Genomic DNA, 25,174 nt, shown 5'->3' with positions numbered 1-25,174 from the left:
TCCACCTTTACTTGAGTGAATCTGACAGCTAGGTGCTTGTTTGATTTCTTTTTCCCTTTGTTTAGCAAGGTTTTATTAAGTGGGATCACTGGGCTGCTGAACTCTTCTGCTGTGTGTTTATCAGATAGTAGAAATGACTTCCTCTTTACATAGAATCTTAGCAACAGACAAGTGAGTCCGTCTCTGCGTATCACACTGTTGTCTCCTCATGTGTCTTTGAAGACATTGCTGAAGTTATTTATCAGCCTGCACATCCAGTGAACACTGCAGGCTGGGTGCAGCACCCCAGCCGGTTGGTAGAATTCACAGCAAGCCAGTCACAAGTTTGAGTCAGGAGAGCCTCTTGGTTACAAGTTTTTCTTTCTTGTCATTAAGCCGCTTTTTGTTCCTGTCCTTAATTGTTGTCCCCTCAAGGTATTTTCAGTGTCAACCCAAATACGGCCTGTTTGCTCCGGTCCACAAAGTCACCAAGATTGGCTTCCCCTCCACCACGCCAGCCAAAGCCAAGGCCGCGGCGGTGAGGCGAGTGATGGCGACCACGCCCGCCAGCATGAAGCGCAGCCCATCCGCCTCCTCTCTCAGCTCCATGAGCTCCGTGGCCTCTTCCGTGAGCAGCAAGCCCAGCCGGACAGGACTGGTGAGCCTCCCTTCCTGTCTTTCTCTGCATTCCAGGCATGTCAGGTGCCCCCCACCCCCATCAGCACGCCTGCTTTGCTTTAGGAAAGGTTACACCTCCCCTCGCCCTTGGATGAAATGTTCCTTCGCTGTAGCTTGTGAACGTCCTTACACATTTCGCAACAAAAGAGAACCCAAACCTCTAGCACAAGTACATGTTTGAAATAAAGAATTTTGAACAGCTCCTTTCAGACTCCTAAGACTGGGAGATACCACAGTGGCTGGTGAATCGATAGTAACGACTCCCTAGTCTAACATATGAGATGATTGATTATTCTGATATTATTTTGGCATCCAGAAGACAGGAAAATTGGAGGGATCCCTTTCTCCAAGGACCTGGGTGTCTTTCTCTTTGTTGTCAGACTAGGAACTAAAAGTATTTTGAGAAAAGGCATGTTCTTAGAATTTTCATGTTGTGTTCATGCAGTCTCACCCACTGAAAGCAGTTCAGTGGGTGTGGAGTGTTCCTGACTCAGGCCCGAGGATGCAGAGAAGAACGTAGGCAACTGGAAAAGATGCCTGAAAGGCCCTGTTTTGTGTTGTCACCTCTCTCCATCTCCCCTTCCCACTCCCTCTCCCTTTCTCCCCCTTTCCTGCTTTGATCAGTAAGATAAAATCATCAGAATCAAAATAGGCAGCATCTTGTTCTGTTTGTTAATGTCATGCTTTATTAGGGCCAAAGCAGTGACTTTTTGGCTTTGCTTCCCCACCCCCACCCCCTGCCCTTTAGTTTGTTTGCTTGAAGTGAGGCAGATACTGTTCAAATTTGACATGGCTGTGTGAGATTACACTCCAGACTGGATTCTGGGTCTCTGGTTCATGACAATGAACTGCAGACAGGAATTAGAATGTGAAGTGTTGCGATCGGGGAGTAAGGCTGCTGGCCCCTGATCTCGCTTGGCCTTCTTTCTGTTGACACTGGGCAGGGACGGGACCTTCGGGGGCATCTTTCTTTATGGCAGGGGCTACCCTCCTCTGCAGCCATTGGACTTCTTCCCCTTACGTTCAGGTGATACAGGTACCTGCTTGGACTCTGTCATTCTGCTCATATAAAAGCCTGCATCTTCAGCGTGTAAATTACAAGTGAACTTGATAAGAAAAGCTTGACAAGAACTCTTAGAATGTCTGAGTGAAATGGAGGTGAAGAAAACCCTCTATTTGGATGAAGCCTTGTTCAGAGTCAGTCAGCCAGCTCTAATGTGGACATCGAGTTTACGTTTCAGGACATGAGTTTACATTCTCAGGACTAATTCAGGAGCAATTCTGTGGACATGTCTACTCTGGATTCCAAATTCTTTCTTACTTTTTTTTTTTTTTTGAGCAATTTTTATTATATTACAATTGTGTCCATTTCTTTGGAGATTCCCCAAGCTCTTCCTGTCCCCCCAACCTCTCCTCTTATTTTGTAGACCAGTTCTGATTCCTCTTTGAAGAAAACTAGCAAAAGAGAAATGAGTCTCATTGCCTTTTAAAGCAGCTTATTTTTGTATCTCTTTATATCGAGTGGTTATAGTTTCTAAACCAGAAATCACCATAAATGAATATGTGAAAAACAGGATAATCAAATGCATGATTTCCTAAAAATACAGCTCAGCAATATGATCCATTGTACATATGTAAAAAAAGCTGAAAGATTCTTGAATGCAAAATGATCTTCTGACAGTATTTAGCACGGTTCCACAGAACCTTTAGAGTCTCTGTTATTTTTTCACAGTGCCCATAGGCCAAAAAAAATAGCTAACAGTTCTGTTTATTAAGTATTTCAGTCCAAACAGCTTAATATTTATGTCCTCATGGTTTAGTAACTATTCAAAAAAAAAATGATACTCATTAGCTGAAAGCAAAAATAGTATTTGTAATTCATTCTTAAATAACCACAATGAGTTACTATTAGGTTGCTCCTCGTGGGCATTGCACATCCTATCAAACCTTGGACTCGTAGTGAACATTGCTACCCTCATTTTCTGTGCTACATTGATTTGGGCTTTTTGTCCTGGCAGTGGCCAAAACCAAGCTTTGGAGACATGTGCCTGAAAGGATTGTACTATCATTGTAAATACAATCCAAGGTTGAAGCTGAATTGCCTCCAGTTAGTAGTTTGCATAATGTCCAACAGGTGTCACTGTTCCCCTGCGAGTTAGCTGTAGCACCCTGGGGTGTGTCTCCCTGCAGGATTTGGGAAGCTCGGATTTAGTGTATTCAGGAAGAAATGTTGACTAAGACTCCATGCTCCCAATGCAAGGGGCCCGGGGTTCGATCCCTGGTTGGGGAACTAGATCCCATATGCCACAACTGAGGGTTGAAATGCCACGCTAAAGATTCCACGTGCTGAAACAAATGAAGATCCTGCATGCCGCAATGAAGACCTGACACGGCCAAATAAATAATTCTTCTTTTTTTTTTTTAAAGGGAGGAAATATTAGTACGAGAAAGTATAACCACATAGTGAAACTGGAAAGTCAAGGTCAGGTGGTTAAAAGAGAGAACAGGAAATCCCCCTCCCCCTCATATGTTTACGTAATTCAAGAAATTTCTCTCAGTAGAAACAGTGGCATTCTCCTCAAGCCAGAGATCGCTCGGTAAAGGGCCTCGGACAAACGCTGGCCAAGGGTTTGCAGCCTCTTCTGGAGCCCCTCCCAGCCCCCCAGAGCCCAGCCTGGAAGAGTGTTATTCAGCTTGTCCAAATGACCTCTGAACTCTTTAACAGAAGGTCCTGTTCTCTGTGTTTTCACATGACAATTAGGTACCTTGAGGAGGTGTCTGCTGTGTAAAACAGCAGAGATGAGAGCAGAAAGAGGTTTTCTCCACGCCGCCCCCCCCCGCCCCCACCCCGCTGCTGTCTCTCCTTCAACTCCTGCTCTCCTCCCCCTTCCCCCTCTCATGCACTCTTTTTCTCTCTCCTTCCTCCCCCTGCTTCTCTTTCTTCATGAACTTCTCCTTTCCCCCTTTTCTACCCCCCGCCCCGCCCCGTGCCCTTTTTTCCTTTCTCTTGTGTGTGTACTTGCACACTCACTCACCCATTCACACATGCTTTGAAGGCACAACACAAGTTTCCTTTTCATCTCATCCTTGTAAATCTTTCTGGGGACTGGAAATCAGGTCATCAGAGCTGGATCCCTGGGTGAAATCACCTCTGCCTTTCGTTCTAGAAGAAAAGTGAAGAAAATCTCACAAAGTTCCAAGTGTGTAAACTATGTAATTAGTTGAAGGAAGGTTTGTGATTCCATGGGTGACATCGTGGTCACTTAATGGTGTGTAGAAGCTCAAGAAGTTGAAAAAAGTCTCATCCTAAAGTCTAAGGAACAGAAGATTGGCCAAACTGTCTTAATGAGAAGATAACTATTCATGAAGTCCAGGCAGAAGTGGAGTCTTGAGAAGCTTGTGACCTGGGTCCTGAGAGATTTTTTCCACCCGGCCCCCTCAGCCCAGCTCAGGGCACCTTTGATTTTGAGCCACAAACATCTTTCTGGTTTTTCTGTGGCCTCTTTACATTGGTGGGCTCTTTGTGACACTGACAGGCCCGAGGCACGTGCCGTCTTGTTTCCACGATGGAAAACCTTTCCTAAGCCTGGGCAAGCATGCGAGCCAGGGGCAGCGCTTTTACTTTGCCAAGGAGACGCCTGCACTGCATGCGCCGCCCCCTCCCTGCATCCCTCATGGCATCATCGCCCTTCACATCTTTAACTTTCCTTTGCAGTTGACCGAAACCTCCTCCCGTTATGCCAGGAAGATCTCCGGCACCACCGCCCTCCAGGAGGCCCTGAAGGAGAAGCAGCAGCATATTGAGCAGCTGCTGGCCGAACGGGATCTAGAGAGGGCGGAGGTGGCCAAGGCCACGAGCCACGTGGGGGAGATAGAGCAGGAGCTCGCCCTGGCCCGGGACGGACATGACCAGGTAAAGTCTGGCCCTGACCTTGTGGCGGAGATGGTGACGGGTTCTAGGCTGATCTTGTCGCGGAGTCGGTGACAGTTTCTAAATTGAGGGATGAGGCTGGGCAGCATACCTGGTGCTCGGAGCCAGGGAGCTGATCTCGAGCGTGCTGAAATGAGCATAGATGTCTTTCCTGGGCTTGTTTGAAAGCTGTGCCCTGGGTACCAGTTTGCATCATCATAAAGATGAAGTTCTGTTCTTCTTGAGTCTGCTGTGCTCTTTGGTCTTTACATCCAGGTCTCTTGGCCTGTCTGTTGTCAGATGAGAATGTACACTAGGACCTTAGTAGTGGTTATAACTCCTGTTTTGTAGGTTATGCTTTGTATGAGTTTCAGCTTCAAGAAAGATGAGAGTGGAGACTTCCCTGGTGGCCCAGTTGTTAAGACCTCGCCTTCCAATGCAGGGGGTACAGGTTCAATCCTTTGTTGGGGAGCTAAGATCCTACTTGTGACCGAAAAACAAAAACAAAAAAACACCAAAACATAAAACCAATAAAACCAGTATTTTAACAAATTCAGTAAAGACTTTAAAAATGGTCCACCTTAAAAAATCTTTTAAAAAGAGATGAGAGTTGTTTTAGCATTACCCGCATTTGCTTTAATGGTGTGGTTTTTCATCATCCGGCTCCCAGAAGTGCTGCCGAGAATAACCTGTTATAAGAGATCATAGAAAGCACTTTAACGTGACAAGGTTTTTGACTGATGCCGACCCACAGTTGTACCACTTAGCTGTAGCTCTTTGGAGGCACGTCTGGGTCAGGAGGAGGCCACTCACTAACACCCTTGCCTTTCCCAGCATGTCCTGGAATTGGAGGCCAAGATGGATCAGCTGCGAACGATGGTGGAAGCTGCTGACAGGGAGAAGATGGAACTTCTCAACCAACTTGAAGAGGAGAAAAGGTGATCCCAAAACCTGCTCTCCTTTTTAAACCATCTTAGGAAGAGCTTTCCCATCCACAGCCTTGTTGGTGTCAAACCCTGAGAACCAGAGGACTGACTGTGTATTCAGTGGAGATAGGATTCCCCATACTGTGTGAGGAAGGTTTGCTTTGACTTGGCTTTCTTGAGAAGTTTGGAACCAGATAAATGTACCCTGATTCATTGAACAGCTGTTTATTGAGCACCTACTGTGTGCCAGACATCCTCTAGAGGATGGCCTGAGTCAGTTAATTCAAACCCAGTTTCCAACTGAGGAATTCCTGGAGAGGGGATTTTTTTTTTTCCTGGGCCCAGTTACCTGGTCTTTATGAAACATTGTCCAAGTATCTGATGAAATTATGTGTGTTGGGGAACGGGGTAGTGACAGAGGGGCCTTCACCTCGAGAAACTCACTGCCTTTATAGGAAATTAGAACTCTCAGCTAGAGAACTATCCAGGGCAGGATGAAATCCAGTGCTCAACTGTGTGAGACAAAGAAAGCAAGCTTGCTTCTCATAGAAGGTCTTTTGAGGCCATGAGCAAATGAGATCTCCGGGAAAGGTGTGTGCATGGAATCGGTTGACTGTCTCTGGGTTATGGGACGTTTGTCCTCAGTTGCACTTAATGCCATTTGCTGTCAGTTCGGATCACAGTGATGTAACTCAGGGGTCTCTAGGATGACCAAGTGCTCAGGAAGGTCACAAACACTGGCTGTGGTGGGAGGTACGGGGTGGCGGGGTGGGTCATACACTCAGTGCTTCACTGAGGAGATGACTGGCCACTGGGGAGAGGAGCACTACAACAGGAAGTTCTCCTTGAATCTCATTAATAAAAACGGCTGCAAGTGAACAAGACACACTGACAGACCCTTCCAGGCCCTCCTGAAGGCCAAGGCCCCTGTACCACTTGCTTGGGTTTTTAAACCAGCTCTTGCTGAGCTGACTTCTGGACAGTAGAAATGTTCCCCCAGCTCTTCAGTAAGCTTGAGGGCATCAACCTACGATTATGTTTCTGATTCAACCGAGTAGAATTTTTTTATTCTAAACTTTGTTAGAAATGCTAGTGAATTTTTTTTTTTTTTTTTTGCACGTAGCTTATGGACTTTGTCCTTCTTTTCACAATCCATAGGGTTGCAAAGAGTTGATCATGTCTGAAGCGACTTAGCATGATGATGGACTTTGTCCTCCTTTTCTTCCTTCTCCTATACCCAATTTTGTAAAGAGTCAGTGTGGGTTACCCAGGTTTTGTAAATCTTCCTAATATCGTATTTCATTGACTTTGTGATGGCATTGATCAAAACCCACAGCCCTTATCAGAGATTTTTATGATGTGAGTGGTGGGGGAAAGCTTGCATTTTTAGAAGCAAGAAATAGAATCCTTGATCGCCTCTCTCCCAAATTATTCGAAGCCTTTTTCTCCCAGCCTTGGAACAGGTACTCATGTTGTCCTGGGAATCTCTGCATGGGTAGCCTGCTGACCTCACCCTGGAATATCTGATGTGGGTGGTATAAAGACAGATTTGTTTTCTGTGCTAGTTTCCCCGCTATGTTCTGTTACTGGGAAGTAGATATTATAGACTTCCCTTCTCATACCTGTCTGTATGGTGATCAGACCTTTTCCCTCCAGGTTGATCTTGTCTTGATTAGATCCATTTCTGGTGGTTGTGACCTGGCGAACCAGTTGATTTTCTCAACTCTTCACTTTCTGGGATCCATACCTGGTTAAAACTTTGGCATTTCCTAAGTGGAGAAGAGCTCTTCACTTTGTGGATTTATAAACCAGAGGCTTTAAAATGCATTTCTTCATTTTCTACGTCGCTAAGGCATTTCTTTCCATCGTCATCTGCTAAATTCATCAGGACATTGATTTTATATATATATATAATTTGGGGAATAAGGCAGAGGTATTCCTTAGTTACTTTCTTAAGTATTTTGTTTTGATTTTATTCCACAGGAAGGTTGAGGACCTTCAGTTCCGGGTTGAAGAAGAATCGATTACTAAGGGCGATCTTGAGGTAAAACCCCACCAGCCATCTAAAGCTTCTGCGGGTGCGGTATTCAGAAATATGGATAACACCACTGTGGCCAGAACAGGCAGCAGAGGGGGTGGCAGGAATCCCCGCCTCTGGGCTGTGGGCTATGGCTGAGGGGCTGCCTGCCCTCCAGCCTGTCACTATGCATCTCAACTCTGGTAGCTGGGTAAAATTTTCCCTACCCTTTTCTCATGCTTCCAGATTCAAAACCTTGCATTGAAGTCAATCAAGTCATAAATCTGGCAGTGTGTCCTAAGTGAGACTCTACTTATTCCTCCCATGATCAGAATGGCATTTTAAAGAGCATTTTTTATTTCGTCATGATAGTTCAGAACAGTCTCAGCTTTCCTTTTCAAGTGAGCAGGATAAATCCTTTGTAACCCTATAGAAAATAAATATATGTTATGGTAACTGATTTTTTAAAGTATTAGTAATTTCCAGAAAAAAAGACCAATTTTTATTTCATGGCATACTTTCAATTCAGAGATTTTCCTTTAGTATCAAGTTTTCTCATCTCTTAACAGCTATTCAGGACTTCCCAGGAGGCCCAGCAGTAAAGAATACACCTGCCAATGCAGGAGACATGGGTTCAATCCCTGGGTTGGGAGGATCCCCTGGAGAAGGACATGGGAACCCACTCCAGTATCCTTGCCTGGGAAATCCCGTGGACAGAGGAGCCTGGTGGACTACAGTCTGTGGGGTCTCGAAGAGTCAGACATGACTTAGTGACTAAACAACAACAGTGATTCATATGAGTTTTTTAAGAAGGCCCCAGAATTAAATGGCTTTGATGCTTTTCAAACCACTGCTAGATGTATGACAAATGCAAATTTTAAATTTTTTAAATTTAGCAGAATTTTGGTACTTTGATCTGTAATATTTTAGTAGAAGTTTCTTGTCTGTGCAGTTCTCAGAATACACATTTTTGCTACCCTTGCGATTTTATTTAGAGTCTACTGAATGTCCACACCATGTAAATTTCAAAATCCTTCCAAATAAGAAGGCTGATTCTTTTGAAATAAATGTATCTTTACAGTCAACAGAGAGTAAGGGAAACATTTTCTGTGGTCTGCTTTTATAAGGCCCAGAATGTAATGGATTATGAGTAATTTTGATAGCTGTCTTCGTCACTCATTTCATATAGAGTCACACTTCTTTAGTTGACTTCTGTGTTGTTCTCATCCATTTTAAAAACACCCCAAAATCTCATTAGAAGTTTCATATCATCATCTAATTCATGTCAAATACAGCCTACAATGTTTTGAGGAGCGAGTTAAAATATTGACACCAGCACTGGATAGGCTAGTGTGTCCAGTAAACTTGTAATTAATCAAAGTTATGCTGAAACCCTAACACATATTGAAACTCTAGTTGAATGTCTCTTTTGTTGTTAATTTTTTTATTTTTTTACTGATAGCAAAAGAGCCAGATTTCTGAAGATCCTGAGAATGTAAGAGGGCACTTAACTGTATGGATACTTCCCTTGTTAACACAGATTGATTACAGATTAAAATGCTTATTGATACACTCAAATACTAACTGCATAATCTGACCTTGAGACATTGTTCTTAATATTTCTGTGCATGTGGCTTTCAAAGCAGTTACATTTGAATCCTGAAGAAATTGTATGTAATGACTAAGTTCTGTAAATCCATTTGTCTAACACATAGGCACATATTTGTTCTATAAAGAATTTTGGCAGAAAGACAAGAATTGTTTCTGGGGGCCCAACGTACTTCATTTAATTCATAAGGCCTTCTAGTTTTAATAGAATTCTTCCAAAATATACGATAGCTGACTGAAACATAAAAGATATTAGATGAAGTTGTTGCAGAAATTCTGGGGTAAAATTTCCCCAAATTTCATTTATTCCCATTAGAATAAAGGAACATGGAGTCCCGGACTGATTGCCTTTTGTGTGAGCGCCTGCTGCTGGCCAATGGCTGCCAGTGCGGCTGACAAGAAATTCAGACTTCAGTTTGTTGGGGTCAGTGTTTCCCCTAGTTGGTGAAGCTGGAGACAGGCATTCTCCAGTGAAGACATGGTGTATTTTAAATTTATTATTCTTAAATTAAGTGTTTAATTAGAGGATAATTGCTTTACAATGTTGTGCTGGTTTCTGCTGTACAAGGTGAATCAGCCATAAGTGTACATATATCCCCTCCCTCTAAGTTTATTATTCTTGAAGTGAGATTTTTTTCTAGTAGCAGTGCCACAAGATATGGAGATTTTTTTTTTTCTTCCTCCCTCTGTTTAGTATCAAACACCCAATTCAGATCTTACCAGAGTGGCTCAGAAGTGATCTTACCAGAGCACTTAAAAGCGTGGCTTCATGGCGCACCCTGCCGGCCAAGATGCCAATTGAAAAAAACCTGAAAGCTTCTTCCTCTTCTGATGTACCACCACGAGAGAATGAGATTAAAACAAAGGAGTTTTCTTCCCAGCAGCTGAAATAGACAACTCAAGACCGAATTTTTTTTTTTTAAAGCCTCCGTTCTGAAGGGTTCCTTTTTGTGCAGCTACTTCAGTGATCTGGGTCTCTCCTCTGCTCCCAAAGTAGGCTCCTCCTGCTGCATCCAGAGTCAGTCTGCATGAGGCCTCCCTCCTGCCTCTCCTCGCGCTTCTCGCAGAGCCTTGGCTTTCCCTCTTAACTCCCCCACCCTCCATGGCCCCAGGACTCTCCTCTTGAGATACTCTATCCTAGTCAAAGAAAGTAATAATCCTAAAAGCAGGGTGGTCCTATCCAGCTGAGCATTTCTGTGACATACAGGGAAGGACAGGGAAGCAGGTTGCTAGTTCCTTTTGCTGATGGCTGACCAAGTGCAGTGCAGAGCCCAGATCATCCGTGGGCACTCTCTCACCAGTCCGGAGATACCCAGAGGATCTTGGAACGGGGAGAAGATCATGTTCAGTGGGTGTTTACCTTTTATCTAGAAGTAGTAGCGACTTTTAGGGCTTTCCTGGTGGCTCAGACAGTAAAGGATCTGCCTGCAATGCGGGAGACCTGGGTTCAATCCCTGGGTCGGGACGATCCCCTGGAGAAGGGAACGTTTACCCACTCTGGTGTTCTTGGGCCTTCCCTGGTGGGAAGTGACCTTTTACCCAGAGGACACTGAACTCCATGTCAAGAGAAGAAAGGTACTGTTGCCTTTGCTTCTTCCTGTTAATTTTGCATTTCTGTTCTTGTGACTATGACCCCAATTATTAAAACGTAGATCTGGATGAGATTCTTTTTTTTGTGAAAGCAGGTAAATTGAACAACCTCTACCTAAGGCACATACGGAGCTTCCCAGGTGGCACAGTGGTAAAGAATCTACCTGCCAATGCAGGAGATGTGGGTTTGATCCCTGGGTTGGGGAGATTCTCTGGAGGAGGCAATGGCAACCCATTCCAGTATTCTTGCCTGGGAAATCCCATGGACAGAGGAGCCTGGTGGGCTACACGTCCATAGGGTCACAAGCATTGGAACATGACTCAGCAACTGAGCATATACACGCAAGGCACATATAGATGAAGGGGACTCTCCAAACAATTAAGTTTCTGATTTTTATTTCATAATTTTTTTGAGTGTGAAGAGCTGAAACAAGTGAAGAAGTTTTACAGACATTTTTTTTGTTTACTTTTAAAATATTCTATGATGGTTTTTTATACCTGGTTCATAAGCAAACTGACCCCTTGAATATATTGAAATCCCCAGAGTACTGCTGGAATGACTAAAGATATTTATAACGTAAAAGATTCTAGTTTCTGCTTAAGCTTTGCACTGCTTTCTGTCACTTTAGGGTTTGTTGTCTTTTCCCTTAAATTGTCCAGATGGAGAGATCCAACTAGTTAAAATCACAGAATAACCAGAAACTGCTGGGGGCAGCTCTATCGACAGGTTTTGTCAGTTGATTACGTTGCTAACCTCTTCGGTTGGAGAGGTGAGTGGGGATAGAGGTCCATTCAGACTGATCTAGATGATTTCAAATTGGTTAAGATTCTTCCACACTTAAGACTGTTAGAAAGAGATGGCCCTCTGGGTTTTCCATCAGGTTCCATCAAAATCTGAGGTTTTAAAACATGTGAGGATCTTACTGGCTCTTTTTGCATGGAGCTGAAACTCTTGCCTTTCTATTGAGTCACCATGTTTCTTACCTCTGAGCTGAGGCGAAATGATTGTTTTAGGATTAAGAGTATGAGCCCCTTCCCAGTTCCAGTTAAACTTTTCTCCTGCGTTGAGCTCCAGGGATGGAGGCTCTCAAGCATAACTGTCACTGAATTTTCTCTTTTAAATCTAATTCCCTTCCTCCTTTTTTCCTGGTGACACTCTTTGGAAAGTCCACTTTAATGGCTCCTCATCTGTCATGTATGGGAATGTTGCTAAGAATCCCAGATTCTTCTCATTCATCTCAGCCAGCACCACTGGTGTGGTTTCCTTAGCTTCAATTCCTAGACTTCCTTTGTTAGGTTTAATACTTGACCCTTGCTCACATCAAATTGTATGCAGAAGTACAGAGATCTGCGCTAGGAACTTACCAACCAAATGTAGACTTATGACATTAATCTTGTCCATATTTGGGTGATGGATGTTCAGTTTGAGGGCCAATCTACTTTTTTAAGTCACTGAGTCAGTTACATACACATTAATGTCAAGTAGCTATTGCGGGGAGGAGGGAAAATGATAGATTAGAGGAATATTAACTATTCTAATTTGTGCTGATAAACTTCACTTATCAATATAACTTATATTTGGCTGCATGCATCTGACACTTTTCATCTTGCCTCACGTGTTTTCCATTTTTTCTTTCTCAGTAGACTAGCTCATGTCCCCTGCCCACCTCATCCTCTTGTCCATAGTGTTCTTCATCACCCCCGCCCCCAACCTCTCCATCTCAGTCCACGCCCATCCCTTCTCCATCACCCTTTCTGTTCGCCCTTCAGCGGAAGGTACTGGTGGCTCAGCCTGCATGCCGCGCCCTTCTCCTCCTCTGCTGGCATGTCACGGTGGCACTGTTGTGTTTCTTCCTCTTCCTTTTTACTAACAGACGCAGACCAAACTGGAGCATGCCCGCATTAAGGAGCTTGAACAGAGCCTGCTCTTTGAAAAGACCAAAGCTGACAAACTCCAGAGGGAGTTAGAAGACACTAGGGTAATGGTTTTCACTATTTAATGAAGCTGATCCATGTTTGTGAATGATGGACACGGCGGGTGACGGGCCCTGCAGTTGGCCTACAGCCCTGACCCAGTGGTTCGACTTGAGTCTGCTGGTCCTGGTATCGCCCAGGTCCTCATGGGTGTAGGCTGATGGGAGGGCCCAGGTGCTTTACGTTGAAACTTTTGTCCAAGGTGAAGATTCATTCCTTTGGTTAACTTGGCCAAAATCATCATCTAAACTCTGCAACTATACAGACTGCATGGACATCCACAGCTGCATTTGAGGGTCTTTGTATGAATACCAGGAAATAACCTTTCTGCTGTTTGCCACCAGCAGTCAATTGTCCTCTTGTCCTCATATTCCTAGTGGGTTTTCTAAGTAATTTTTTGTTATTGTTTTACTTTAGCTCTCTTTTTCTGCCTTCTTCCCTGACCTCTTGGGTGAAGAGACTGGAAAACATTGGCTCTTTTTAATGAGAGTTAAGGATTTTCACCCCAGTTTTTTTTTTTTTTAATTTTTTCCCTTGGCAGCTGATCTCTTTGTATTTCTGTTACCCAGTAGGTTAAAGTCTCAGTGGTTAGGAGGGAAAAGTGTGTTGGGAACAGAATGACTTCTGCCAACCCCCAGCTCACAGTGTTTGGCCCTAGGAGGCAGTGCATTAGTCATGTGTTCACTTGAAAAATGAAAAAAGTGAAATTTATTTATATATTTAAGTACCCATAAGGGCTTTCTTTACACCAGACACTATTCCCAGCACTGTACAAATGTTAACTTAGTCTCACCACAGTCCCATGAGGGAGGTAGTAGCGTTGTCTCCATTTTACAGATGAGTGGCACTGAGGCACTGGCACTAATATGTCCCAGCTCACACAGCTAATAGAGATAGTGGGGCCAGGATTTGCATTTGGGCCATTTGACCCCAAAGTCTGTGCTCTTAACCACTACAGGATGGAGTCTGTCTATTACAGAAGTCATTTTGTGCTAAAAGATTTAAGAACTAATCTGAGTCACATGTAAGAAAACACGTATGTATGTATACCTTTTAAATCCTGAATTTGACTGTCAGTAGCTAAATCACCCAGATCCTTAATTTTAAAATTTCAAAAATTATTCTATCTCTAATCAAATTTGGTATCCTGATTTTTTTCTTTTGAATTACTAGTGTTTGTAAAAAATTCTCGAGAAATCATTAATCTAAAAAAATCTAGAAAATCAAGTCATTTTTCTTTTCTAAGTCATGAGTTTTTTATTGTTTAAGAAGAAAGAAAATGTTCTCAGTCGGCCTCAAAACTAAAGATGTCTTCTGTGTATTTGGTAAGGAAAAAAATCCTGGTAATTTGGTGCCATGTACTTGTTACCTGAGAGTCAGACTTGATCTGGGAAATACAAGGAACTGATAGGAAGCCTGAGCTCCTGTGGTGTGGCTGGCTATTGAAGTAAGGATTTTTTTTTTTTTTAACTTCCGAAGTGTTCTCCTATACAGCTTTGTCAGCAAACAATTTTTTTAAAATTTTCTGTGGATAAGAAAGCATCCGTTCACAGCACAGTTTATTCAAGTGTTTCAGATTCAAACTGTTACCTTCCTGTAACAGTCCTGTTGATCCTCACTCTAGGTCTGCCAAGTATGGAACTAACTCCTGACCCATATAAATTTCCCATCACCCACATTCCTTTTTGGGAAGTGCTGTAAAATTCCTCTAAGCCAGTAAGCTCAGCTTATAAACAGCGTGCTTGGTGCTGTAGAGACATCAGCAAGAATTAGAAACAGTAACCTGACTTTTATGATGGGAAAGGCAGACCCATAGATAGTTTCACCTGAGGGCAGATTTGGGGAAGTTAAAAATAGAAGTGCTATGAAAATGCTCCATAATCAAACTATTATTTTCCCTCATTTTTTACTTGGCATTTCCTCAGTTTGACAGTTTTGTTGTGACTGATTAAGAATTAGTGCCTTGTTGGGTTCAATTTATTTGTATTATAGACCTCGTAGCAATGGAGTTTAATAATGTACCTTATTTTGTGGTAACAAGCTCTCCGAGTCCTCACTTCCCCACCTCCACCCCAGAAAAAGCTAAGTCAATGAATTACCATCTTTCAAATACCTACATACAATCCTGAAACACAACAATTAGAGCCAGCTCAGAAATGTTCAGTGACTTGATCATGCCGTCTTGGGAGTCCCAAGTACTTTATTTTCTTGTTCATGATCGACCCTTTAGTCTTTATCCACCTCACAGCCTATTGTTGGGCCAAGGGGCTGAAGGAAACATACATCCATTGTCTCCTGTCCTGTTAAAGGCAGCGAGGGAACGAACCTTCACTCTGCAGGACATTTGATCTGTGAAATTTGGGACTCACTGATATCTTGAAATCATTCAAGTTCCCCTTCTATTTCCCTGGTTAGCCCAGTAATTAATTTTTGTGCCTGAAGCTATCATTTCCCACATTTTTGTGCACCGAACTGACTGCCTGTCAGATAACAGAGGGAAATAGCTTCCAAGAATAAAAGGATGAAGGTTAGGAAAATGGTTTTCCTCATCCTGGGGTATAAGTTTAAATAACAGGAGATTCCCAGGTTTTGTCCCCAAGCTCAGGTAGAATCAGCGTGTGTGGGCCGCTGGTGACTCACACACACACTAAGGTCGGAGAACCACTGGGTTAGGGCAGCGACACATGCACGCCAAGACAGTGAACGAATTATAAACCCTAAAAGGCGGGGGGGGGGATTCTGTATAAGATTCTTACTTATCATTGCAGGTAAGTAACCATTTTTTCCTTGTCCTCTCTTAAAAAAAAGTCTCCTCAATTTGTTCTTCTTTATCCACTTGAGGCTTTCATTCCCCAGTCGTGATATTCACTGAAACATTTCCTAGGTATTTTTATGCCGGTGCTACCCAACAGGATTATGACATAAGCCACAGATGTTTTATAATTTAAAATTTCCTGGTACCCACATTAACGTGTGTTAACCTACGCACGTTAGGAAGGAATAGGTGAAATTAATTTAATAACATTTTATTTAAACGAATATATCCAAACTATTATCGTTTCATCATATAATCAACATAAGAAATTGTTAACAAGATACATTCTGTTTTTCCCTGAGTCGTCATTATTTGATGTATATACGACTCTCATAGCCTCATTTCAAGTGCTGAGTAGCCGTATGTGGCTCATGGTTGCTGTACTGGACAGCACACTTCGGTAAAGTCACTGCCAATAGATAGATAAGCGTTTATACCCCTTGGGTAGAGGAGGCAAAATAAAGATTCTTCTTCCAGAAGGCAAATATATGAGAACTTTGAAAGGTACTGTTTATATTAACTAACTATAGTTAATGGGTACTCTTCCTGATTTAAGGTTCTTTAGAGGGAAAAGAGCTATTGGGGGGGTGAGTTAAGCTCAATAAAGTTCAGTTTTATTTTCCTTTAGTGTCTCAAATTGGTGAAAAGTTTGCCAAAGACTGTAAATTTGGACTGTATTTTGAATGGGAGCATCTAGAACCAGACTTAAGCCACAGTCACGCCTGGATTGACACACAGACATTCTTGGTGGCTTGACTGCTGCCTGAGATGGGCTAGGCACTAAAGATCTCCAAGGTTAGAGAAAACTGTCAGTGATTCGTCGTTTAAATGGTCTCTTCTTTCTCCTTGACTGATGCTAACTAGGTGGCCACGGTGTCAGAAAAGTCCCGCATCATGGAACTCGAGAAAGACCTTGCTTTGCGAGCGCAGGAGGTAGCTGAGCTGCGGAGGCGGCTGGAGTCCAATAAGCCGGCTGGGGATGTGGACATGTCACTGTCCCTCTTGCAAGAGATCAGCGCCTTGCAGGAGAAGTTAGAAACCACCCATAGTAACCATCAGAAAGAAGTCGCTTCTCTGAGGGAGCATTTTGGAGCCCGGGAAGAAACACACCAGAAGGAGTTAAAGGCTCTGCAGGTCACCACAGAGAAGCTTTCCAAAGAGAATGAGTCCCTGAAAAGCAAGCTCGACCACGCCAACAAGGAGAACTCAGACGTGATCGCCCTGTGGAAGTCCAAACTGGAGACAGCCATCGCGTCCCACCAGCAGGCCATGGAGGAGCTGAAGGTGTCCTTCAGCAAGGGGGTCGGCACCGAGACAGCCGAGTTTGCGGAGTTAAAAACGCAGATAGAAAAGATGAGACTAGACCACCAGCAGGAAATAGAAAAGCTGCAGAACAAGCAGGACTCGGAAAGGTCTGCTCACACGAAAGAGCTCGAAGCCCTAAAGGCTAAGCTGATGCAAGTCATTAAAGAGAAGGAGAACAGTCTGGAAGCCATCCAGTCGAAGCTGGACAAAGCGGAAGACCAGCACCTCGTGGAAATGGAGGACACCTTAAACAAACTGCAGGAAGCCGAGCTAAAGGTAAAGGAGCTAGAGGTGCTACAAGCCAAATGCAATGAGCAAACCAAGGTTATTGATCATTTTACATCACAGCTCAAGGCTGCCGAAGAAAAGCTCTTGGATCTTGATGCGCTTCAGAAAGCCAGCTCTGAAGGTAAATCAGAAATCGAGAACCTCAGACAGCAGCTTGAAGCAGCTGAGAAACAGATTAAAAACTTAGAGAGTGAAAAGGATGCTGAAAGCGGCAAGGTTTGTAGCAACATCCTCCATCTTTTTTTTTTACCTCCATTTCTTATCTTGAGTTGTACCTTATTTTTCAGTTGAGGTCATTCATCCTCCAAACTCCTGACTTAGTTAAAACTGGTGCTGACCTGATTTCCCATATGAGTGGAGTATCTTCTGAGCATCATGAGTATGGTTTCATCTGAGGAGATTAGAGAAAATAATGACTCGGGTGTGGATGGATTCTGGTTTCTTTGTATCGGAATACTTTATTATTGGGTTGGCCAAACAGTTCGTTCAGGTCTTTCCATTAATACCTTATGGAAAAACTTGAACTCACCTTTTGACCAAACTGATACTTTATCTCTGGACTTGCTGTGATCTTTGTTTCAGCTTGATTCCAGTCTATAAACTCTTTTGAAAATAGAGAATGCCCCAAAATGATGGTGTTGAGGTAAATGAATTGAATGTATAAGAAGCTTAAAAGATAATCTCATCCTTTCCCATTGCCTGTCTGTGAGTCATATGTAGGCTTCCAAGGTGGCTCAGTGGTAAAGAATGCGCCTCCCAACACAGGAGACATGGGTTCAATCCCTGGGTCAGGAAGATCCCATGTGGAAGGAAATGGCAAGCCACTCCATTATTCTTGCCTGGAAAATCCTGTGGCCAGAGGAGCCTGGTGGGCTACAGTCCATGGGATTGCAAAAGAGTCAGACATGACTTAGCGACTAAATAACAAGAGTCACAGGTAAAACAGAATGTGAACTCTGAGTGCACTTGACTCTTGTAAATTAACATGCTGTGATTAATAACATTCACAGCAAAATGGAGGTTAAGAGCCCAGAGCCCTCCACATTGCTACTTATGTCTCATTGGAGTTTTTTCCTATGTCACAGTGAGAGCATGGTCTATTCCTTGCTCTTTAGAGGAAAGACTGGACAAGTGTGTTTTTGACCAAGCCATAGAAAATGATAGGAAACTTTTGCCAGCTACATTTCTTACTAACTAGCCTTGTTAAATGTCATAATCATTTTTAACTATTGTTTGAGGAAGGAATCCTCTTTCCCAGTCCTCCTGCCACTAGTTGAGGCACTGGTACTGATGCTGAATGTTCTGAGCTTTTTGTGGGAGAAGCTGCTCTATTGGCAAAGAAGGAAGGGTTGTGATGGTTAAATGGGGAGAGGTGAGGACAGACAAATGGCAAAGATTGCTAAGTAACCTTAGCCGAAGATGACAATCCCAGAAAATTTTTCTCCAGTTTCCTCATTTGGTTCCGAACTACCAATCCAAACACAAAAATTAAATTAATAAAGAATATGTAGCTAATGGTTGGTCTACTTTTTTACATGAAGATTCAGTGAAAGCCAATTTTTCTGATGACTGTTGTCTAGTACATGTTTAAAGTTTTATTTTACATGTTGAAAAACTTCAAGCATGTACAAAATACAAAGAATGAAATACAGTCACATGAGTCTACTACCATTCCTATCTTACGGTCTTTAAAAATCCAGAAAGTGAAATTGTTCAACTGTCTGATTTAGAAAGTAAGCTGCTGGGACTTCCCGGGTGGTCCAGTGGTTAAGAATCCACCGGCCAATGCAGGAGACATGGGTTCGATCCCTGATCTGGGAATTCAAATCCGAGATGTTCCAGGGCAGCTAGGCCTGTGCACCACAAAAAAGAAAAAAAAAATACAGTAAACATCTATGTTTTCTGTTTTAGATCATGCTGATAGTCCAAATTTAGGTATAGAAAAATTCTGTATTTTGATTATTTAAAAATAGCCATGGACAGTCTTATCTAGAACTGATTGTGTGACAAGTCATTGGCTTCTTAGAACTAAAAGTAACAACACTAAAATGACTTTTTACCCATGCCTTTGTTCCTTTCAGTTTTGTTTGGTTGTGTTTGTTTCTCATACATTTTTTTCACATTCGTCTTATGTTTTCTTTCTCATTCCTTTTTGTTTCCTTTGGTCCATCGGCTTCTGTACCATGTAACTGTCTGGTAGGCTAGTAGCATCACCAAAAAGCTGCAGGGAAAAGAGCTAATGCTTAATAATCTTCAGGAAAACTTGAGCGAAGTCAGTCGAGAGAAAGAGGCTTTGGAAAAAGAACTGCAGACTTTGGTAAGTACCTGTCAGGAATCTGAATCTCAGGGTTTCTGGCCAATTTGAATCGTTCCTGTTTAAAAAAAAAAAAAAAACCACGAAAATTTCTATAAAGAAAGAAGTATGGCACCTATTTCCTTTCTCTTGCAAAGTATTGATTGGCTGATAATCAGGGGAATTGGATCAAACCCAAACTAGTAATAAAGGTAAGTATTGCTTTTTTTTAATCTGTCCTTTGCCTCTGGTAATGCATTGACGTTTTGACATGTTGCTGACTACTTAGTTTCACTAAACATGGGGACCTTCCAAGTTATGTTAGGTTTCATGTGTAGTTCTTGCCCTGTGCCTTGTCCTGCCTGCCCTGAGACAGTAAAGCCAGCAAGCTCCCTGGACCACAGGCACCCTCCATTAGCAAGGCAGTGATGTTTGTGTGTGCTCGGTCATGTCCTACTCTGTAACCCCATGGACTGTAGCCCACCAGGCTCTTCTGTCCATGGGATGCTCCAGGCAAGAATACTGGAATGGGGGGTCTTCCATGTACCTTCTTGATTTCCACTTTTTATACCTCTGTGCTAATACCAGTGGTGAATAAAAGTGTTTGATATTTCTTTGATTTAAATGCCAATATTACATATTTCTACTTTTTAAAATGTTCATATGCAGTTAACTGCACTATTCATTATGATAGCTACCATCCACTTGGCTCTATAAATTTGAATTAATTAAAATTAAATAAAATAAAAAATTTGAGACTTTCCTGGTGGTCCAGTGGCTAAGACTCCACGTTCCTAATGTAAAGGGCCCAGGTTTGATCCCTGGTCAGGGAACTAGATCCCATGTGCTCCAGCTAAGAGTTTTCATGCTGCGACTAAGACCTGGTGCAGCCAAATAAATAAATATTTTTAAAAATACAGAAAATTTTAAAAAAATACAGAAAATTCAGTTCCTCCATTGCACTAGTCACATTTTAAGTGCTTGGTAACTACACGTGGCCAATGGCTACCAACTGACCAACACAGTATCCTTGTAGAGAATTCTGACGAACCCCCACAGTTTTGATACATAGTATTTCAGGTACATTTTGAGAAAAGTTGGCCTGGAAATTACCATTTTTTAATATAGTGTCCTTTAATAAAATGCATTTTGGGTGTCACGCCATTTCTCTGCCCTCCTCCCCAAACTTTCAGGATGCCTTACTTTTTTTTTTTGTTTGTTTTTCAAGTTATAGAGTATTCCTCTGTGTCCTCTGAAAAGAAAACATGCCTCCTGGAGTTTGGCCTTGGGAATAACGCAGGTGGACAGCCTGTGGGCTGTGATGGGCTTGTGGCTTGTGAGCCCGTTTTTTAAATCAAATATTCATTTAAAAATTCGCTTTGTATCTCTAGCTCAGAATTCATCTCAGGAAAATCAGGAGAGTGGTTTTATCCTGCTCTCCTGTCATGTTTAGAAAAGATAGTGAGTGAGCGGTGAACCTTTTAATGTAAAGTAGTTGACACAGATCTAGTTTCCAGATACTAGGTTCTAATTATTCTTAGATGTAAAACATGTCAGAACTCAGATCCACAGATGTAGAAAACAAACTTAGGGTTACCGAAGTGGAAAGGTGGGAGAGAGGGATGAGTTAGGAGCTTGTCGTTGTCGTATACATGTGACTATATAAAAAACAGATGACCCACAAGGACCTAGTGTAGCACAGGGAGCTATACTCAATGTTTTGTAATAACCTATAAAAGAGTTCGAAAAAGAATAGATACTTGTGTGTGTATAACAGAATAACTTTGCTGTACATCTGAAACTAACATAGCATTGTAAATCAACTAAACTTCGAAAAAAAAAAAGAAATATTGAAAAACTATTTCTGAACTCTGGTCGCTGTCTCAGGCAGATTTATGGAGAAGTTCTGCTACTTGAGGGTAGCAACATGCAGAAAAAGTATACACATGGCACCACATGTATATACCCACACATGCATATACTGACATAAGTGTGCATATCCATACACATATACGGACATATGTGCATGCCCAGCCAGGCACACAGACACAAACCTCATTCACTCATGTGCATACATGCATAGCACCCAGATGGTAGTAATTGACACCTACTTGTTTTAAGCATAAGTTAGCTTTAATGAAACAAAACTAGCAACAAAAAATAATGTTACAGTGATTGAAACTTTTTATAATTTGAGATCTATCTATTCTGAATGTCCAATTGTTTTTCTTTAGAAAGAAAAGTTCGCTGATGCTTCAGAGGAGGCAGTCTCTTTTCAGAGAAGTATGCAAGGTACGTCTCACTAACGTAAGAGCACTTTAGAGGAGGTCACGTCCTCAAGCGGGAGCCAGTCTTCAGCTCAAATACAGTCCCTGCAGTGCATAGTAACACTACATTCCCTTGGCTTCTTAAAGCCTCAAATTAATTCTTTTTATTTTTTTATGAGCAGTGTGAAATATATATGGGTTTATTTTCAGTTTATCCCCTTCTACTTTCTACCTACTGTTAGATGCCAACATGTCTAACACATTAAAATATTCGCACATTAAAAAAAAATTTGAAAGGCATCGTCACTTCTCTCATACTATCAGCCAGTCAGCCGAGCTGTGTCAGCCTTCAGTCCATGCCTTCAGCCCCCTTCCCCACCGTCCTGAAGTCCCAACATGTGCTCAGTGACATGGAAAGAGCCAGCATCACCATTCAGACACAGCTTACCTTCCCAGACTGCTGTCACCTCTGCAGCCTAATCATTTCACCTGAAATCTGTCCTGCCTTCTAGAAATATACAGTCCAGTTTCCCAGTTGTATTAAAGGACTCACCCCTGTCAAATATACCCAAGACACACTGGGTAAGAGCAGCAGATTACAAAATAGTATATACTCCATGGTTCCATTTATACAAACCTATGCGTGCCATTTCCTACTCCAGGGGATCTTCCTGACTCAGGGGTTGAACTTTCATTAATTACATCCCCTTGGCAGGTGGATTCTTTATGACTAACACCACCAGGGAAGCTCATACAAAACTATATGCACATGTATTCAACACTAACCCCCAACACAGATATTTGAATGGATCGTGTCCACGATATTTCCAGTAATAAACTCTGGGTGGTCAGGTTGACTCCCATTAATTCTTTCTTCTTTTTGACCTAAAGCTTGACTCATGTTAAAATGTAGATGTACTTGGGTAAAGTATCATCTTACTTAAGCTTCAGTCATTGGTAGCTCTATTGCGTTTTAAGTGGAAGGAGGCAAGAGATCCCTGGAGAATGGATGTTCAGTGCCTCCCTAATCTACAGATCTGGGGAGAATTGCTTGCTTGCTTCTTTAGGTTCATTATATAGTGGTTTGATTTCTAATGGGATTCTTTAGTATTCACGTGACTCCAAATCTCAAACTTTTGATTTGATTTGATTATAAGACAATCAAGCTTTAGGTGGCTTATTAACTCTGAGATGTATTAAACTTTTAACTTAATCCCAAATAGAAACTGTAAATAAATTACACCAAAAAGAGGAACAGTTTAACGCACTGTCTTCCGAACTGGAGAAGTTGAGAGAAAATTTAACAGGTAAGAACACATCTCTGGTTATTATAAACATTAAATATAGTAGTCTTCCTCAGATTTGAGATGATTTTAGTGTGTGGTACAGCCTGTCTACTGTTCAAGCATAAAGTCTTTACTCATTGTGTTCTCTTGTGATGAAAAACTTGTTGGACGTCTGTTAACCTCAGCAAATTCTCTCTGCTTCGTTTTCAAACAAGTCAGAATCCACTACACCTCACCACTCCCAGTGCTACTCTTCATCCCAGCCAGCCAGCATCTTTAGTCCGAGCTGTAGTAACAGCTGGCCACCTGGGCTGCTTGCTTCTGCTCTTGCCCTCTTCAGTCTTAGCACAGCAGCCGAAGAGATGCTTTCAGCATCAAGTCAGATCATGTCACATCTCTGCTCAAGGTGGCCCAGTGGCACCCATCTTGCTCAGAGTAAGAGCTGTGGTCCTTAACTCCCATCAGGTCCTGTTACCTTTCTGATTTCATCCCGTGCTATTCTTCCCCAAGTTCCTTCCGCTGCAGCCATATCTGCCTCCTTGGTGATACTCGATTGTGAAGCGTGTTCCTGCCTCAGGGCCTTTGCACCTGCCTTTCTTCTGCCTGCATTCCTCTTCCCTCACTTCCCCTAGGGTTTTACTTAAATGTCACTGTCTCAGAGAGGCTCTTTCTAAGATTTCACACTCCCCAGCTTCCTTCCTGGCTCTTGTCTCTGCTTGTATTCTCCCCCCTCTTAGCACTTACCACTCTCTAATATATGATTGATTCTCTTTCTTGTTAATTGTCTCTCTTCTTTGTTAGAATATAATTTTCATGAGAGCAGGGATTGCTATGTACAGATATTCCCAGAGCAAGTTTTGGCATACAGGATGTAGTTAATACATTGTTGTTGGTTATAACACAACAGCTCTATTTTTTTTCTATATATATATATGTATATTCAGATACGGAGGCAAAATTCAGAGAGAGAGATGAAAGGGAAGAGCAGCTGATAAAGGCGAAGGAAAAACTGGAAAATGACATTGCAGCAATAATGAAAATGTCTGGAGACAATTCTTCTCAGCTGACAAAAATGAACGACGAGCTACGTCTGAAAGAAAGGTATGCACGAGTATTAATAAGAGCGTCTGCTTTAGGTTAGGCTCTCAAGGAAAGTCTAGATGGGAAGAGAGCCAAACTCTTCAGGATAGTTATGTTTTAAAAGTTGCCTGTCTCTTGTCCTTTACTGTCTCAAGAAAAGTGTATTCTTGAATCAATTATTTAACCTTCTAAGGGGAAGATAGTAGTTTACCAATGGCAATAACATCTTTTAAAAAAAAAATTTTTTTTTTTTTTTTAATTAATTTGGCTGTGCTGGGTCTTAATTGTGGCATGTGAACTATTAGTTGTGGCTTATGGAATCTAGTTCCCTGACCAGGGATCGAACCCAGACCCCCTGCATTGAGAGCATAGAGTCTTAGCCACTGGACCATCAGGGAAGTCCAGGCAGTAACATCTTTTACAGGCAGTTAAAAATATTTTTAACCTATTGCAGTGTAATGATAGATAACGATTATGAAGGGCTGACCACATGCCACATGGTATGCTGACCACTTTGTATAGAGTTTATTTTCCTGATAATCCCACAAGGTGAGTGTATTATTGTTCCCATATTAAAGAAAAAGAAATCGAGACATAATGAGGTTAGGCAACTTGCCTGAGGTTTCAAGTCTAGGCAGTCTGGTCCCAGTGCCCTCACTGCCCTTCATCACTACACGGTACTTCCTCAGCGCTAAAGCTTCTTACATTAAATCTCTGTCCTTGTCTTTATTCTGAGGCTCTTGTTGCTTTGATTTGTTTTAATGGCTGCTGTATAAAAATCAAATGTTTATTTTATAAGGCACATTTTTTAGAAGACATGTTAGCACCATTAGACTTCTGATTCTGAAAGTGTTAACACTTAGCAGTTACGTTTATTTACATCCAGCCATGCGGGGGCTTCCCTGGTGGTCTGGTGGTTAAGACTCTTCCATTAATGCGCTTCCATTGCAGGGGGCACAGGCTTGATCCCTGGTCCGGGACCTAAGATCCCACATGGCATGAGGTGTGGCCAAAAAATAACAACAACAAAAATATTGAGCCGAGTGCTCCCGCAGGGTCTGCGGTGGTAGTGATGGGCACCTGGGCCTTGGTTGGCCGACTTTGGTCAGACTTGCCGGGAGGTGGGCACAGCTGAAAGGTGGTTGTGGCCAGAGCCTT

General features: G+C 42.4%; 1 protein-coding gene across 3 annotated transcripts in view; it reads left to right on the top strand.

The window, feature by feature from the left end:
• Nucleotides 1-25,174, top strand: part of CLIP1 (CAP-Gly domain containing linker protein 1) — a 115,259-nt gene that overhangs the window by 46,529 nt on the left and 43,556 nt on the right. For 2 of the 3 annotated variants that reach the window (XM_061141989.1, XM_061141990.1), the window contains exons 5-13: nucleotides 415-637; nucleotides 4,373-4,570; nucleotides 5,402-5,505; nucleotides 7,477-7,537; nucleotides 16,362-17,306; nucleotides 19,291-19,407; nucleotides 21,618-21,675; nucleotides 22,874-22,957; nucleotides 23,881-24,037. In XM_061141989.1, the coding sequence (XP_060997972.1) occupies nucleotides 415-637; nucleotides 4,373-4,570; nucleotides 5,402-5,505; nucleotides 7,477-7,537; nucleotides 16,362-17,306; nucleotides 19,291-19,407; nucleotides 21,618-21,675; nucleotides 22,874-22,957; nucleotides 23,881-24,037 (1,947 nt within the window). Of the gene's footprint in view, nucleotides 1-414; nucleotides 638-4,372; nucleotides 4,571-5,401; nucleotides 5,506-7,476; nucleotides 7,538-8,972; nucleotides 9,006-12,582; nucleotides 12,688-16,361; nucleotides 17,307-19,290; nucleotides 19,408-21,617; nucleotides 21,676-22,873; nucleotides 22,958-23,880; nucleotides 24,038-25,174 lie in introns of all 3 variants that reach the window. The other variant, XM_061141988.1, reaches the window with a different exon arrangement.

This window comes from Dama dama, chromosome 5 (genome assembly GCF_033118175.1).
Source record: "Dama dama isolate Ldn47 chromosome 5, ASM3311817v1, whole genome shotgun sequence".
Taxonomy (NCBI): domain Eukaryota; kingdom Metazoa; phylum Chordata; class Mammalia; order Artiodactyla; family Cervidae; genus Dama; species Dama dama.
Note: the sequence above shows the minus strand (reverse complement) of the source record. Positions and strands in the feature narration are given on the sequence as shown.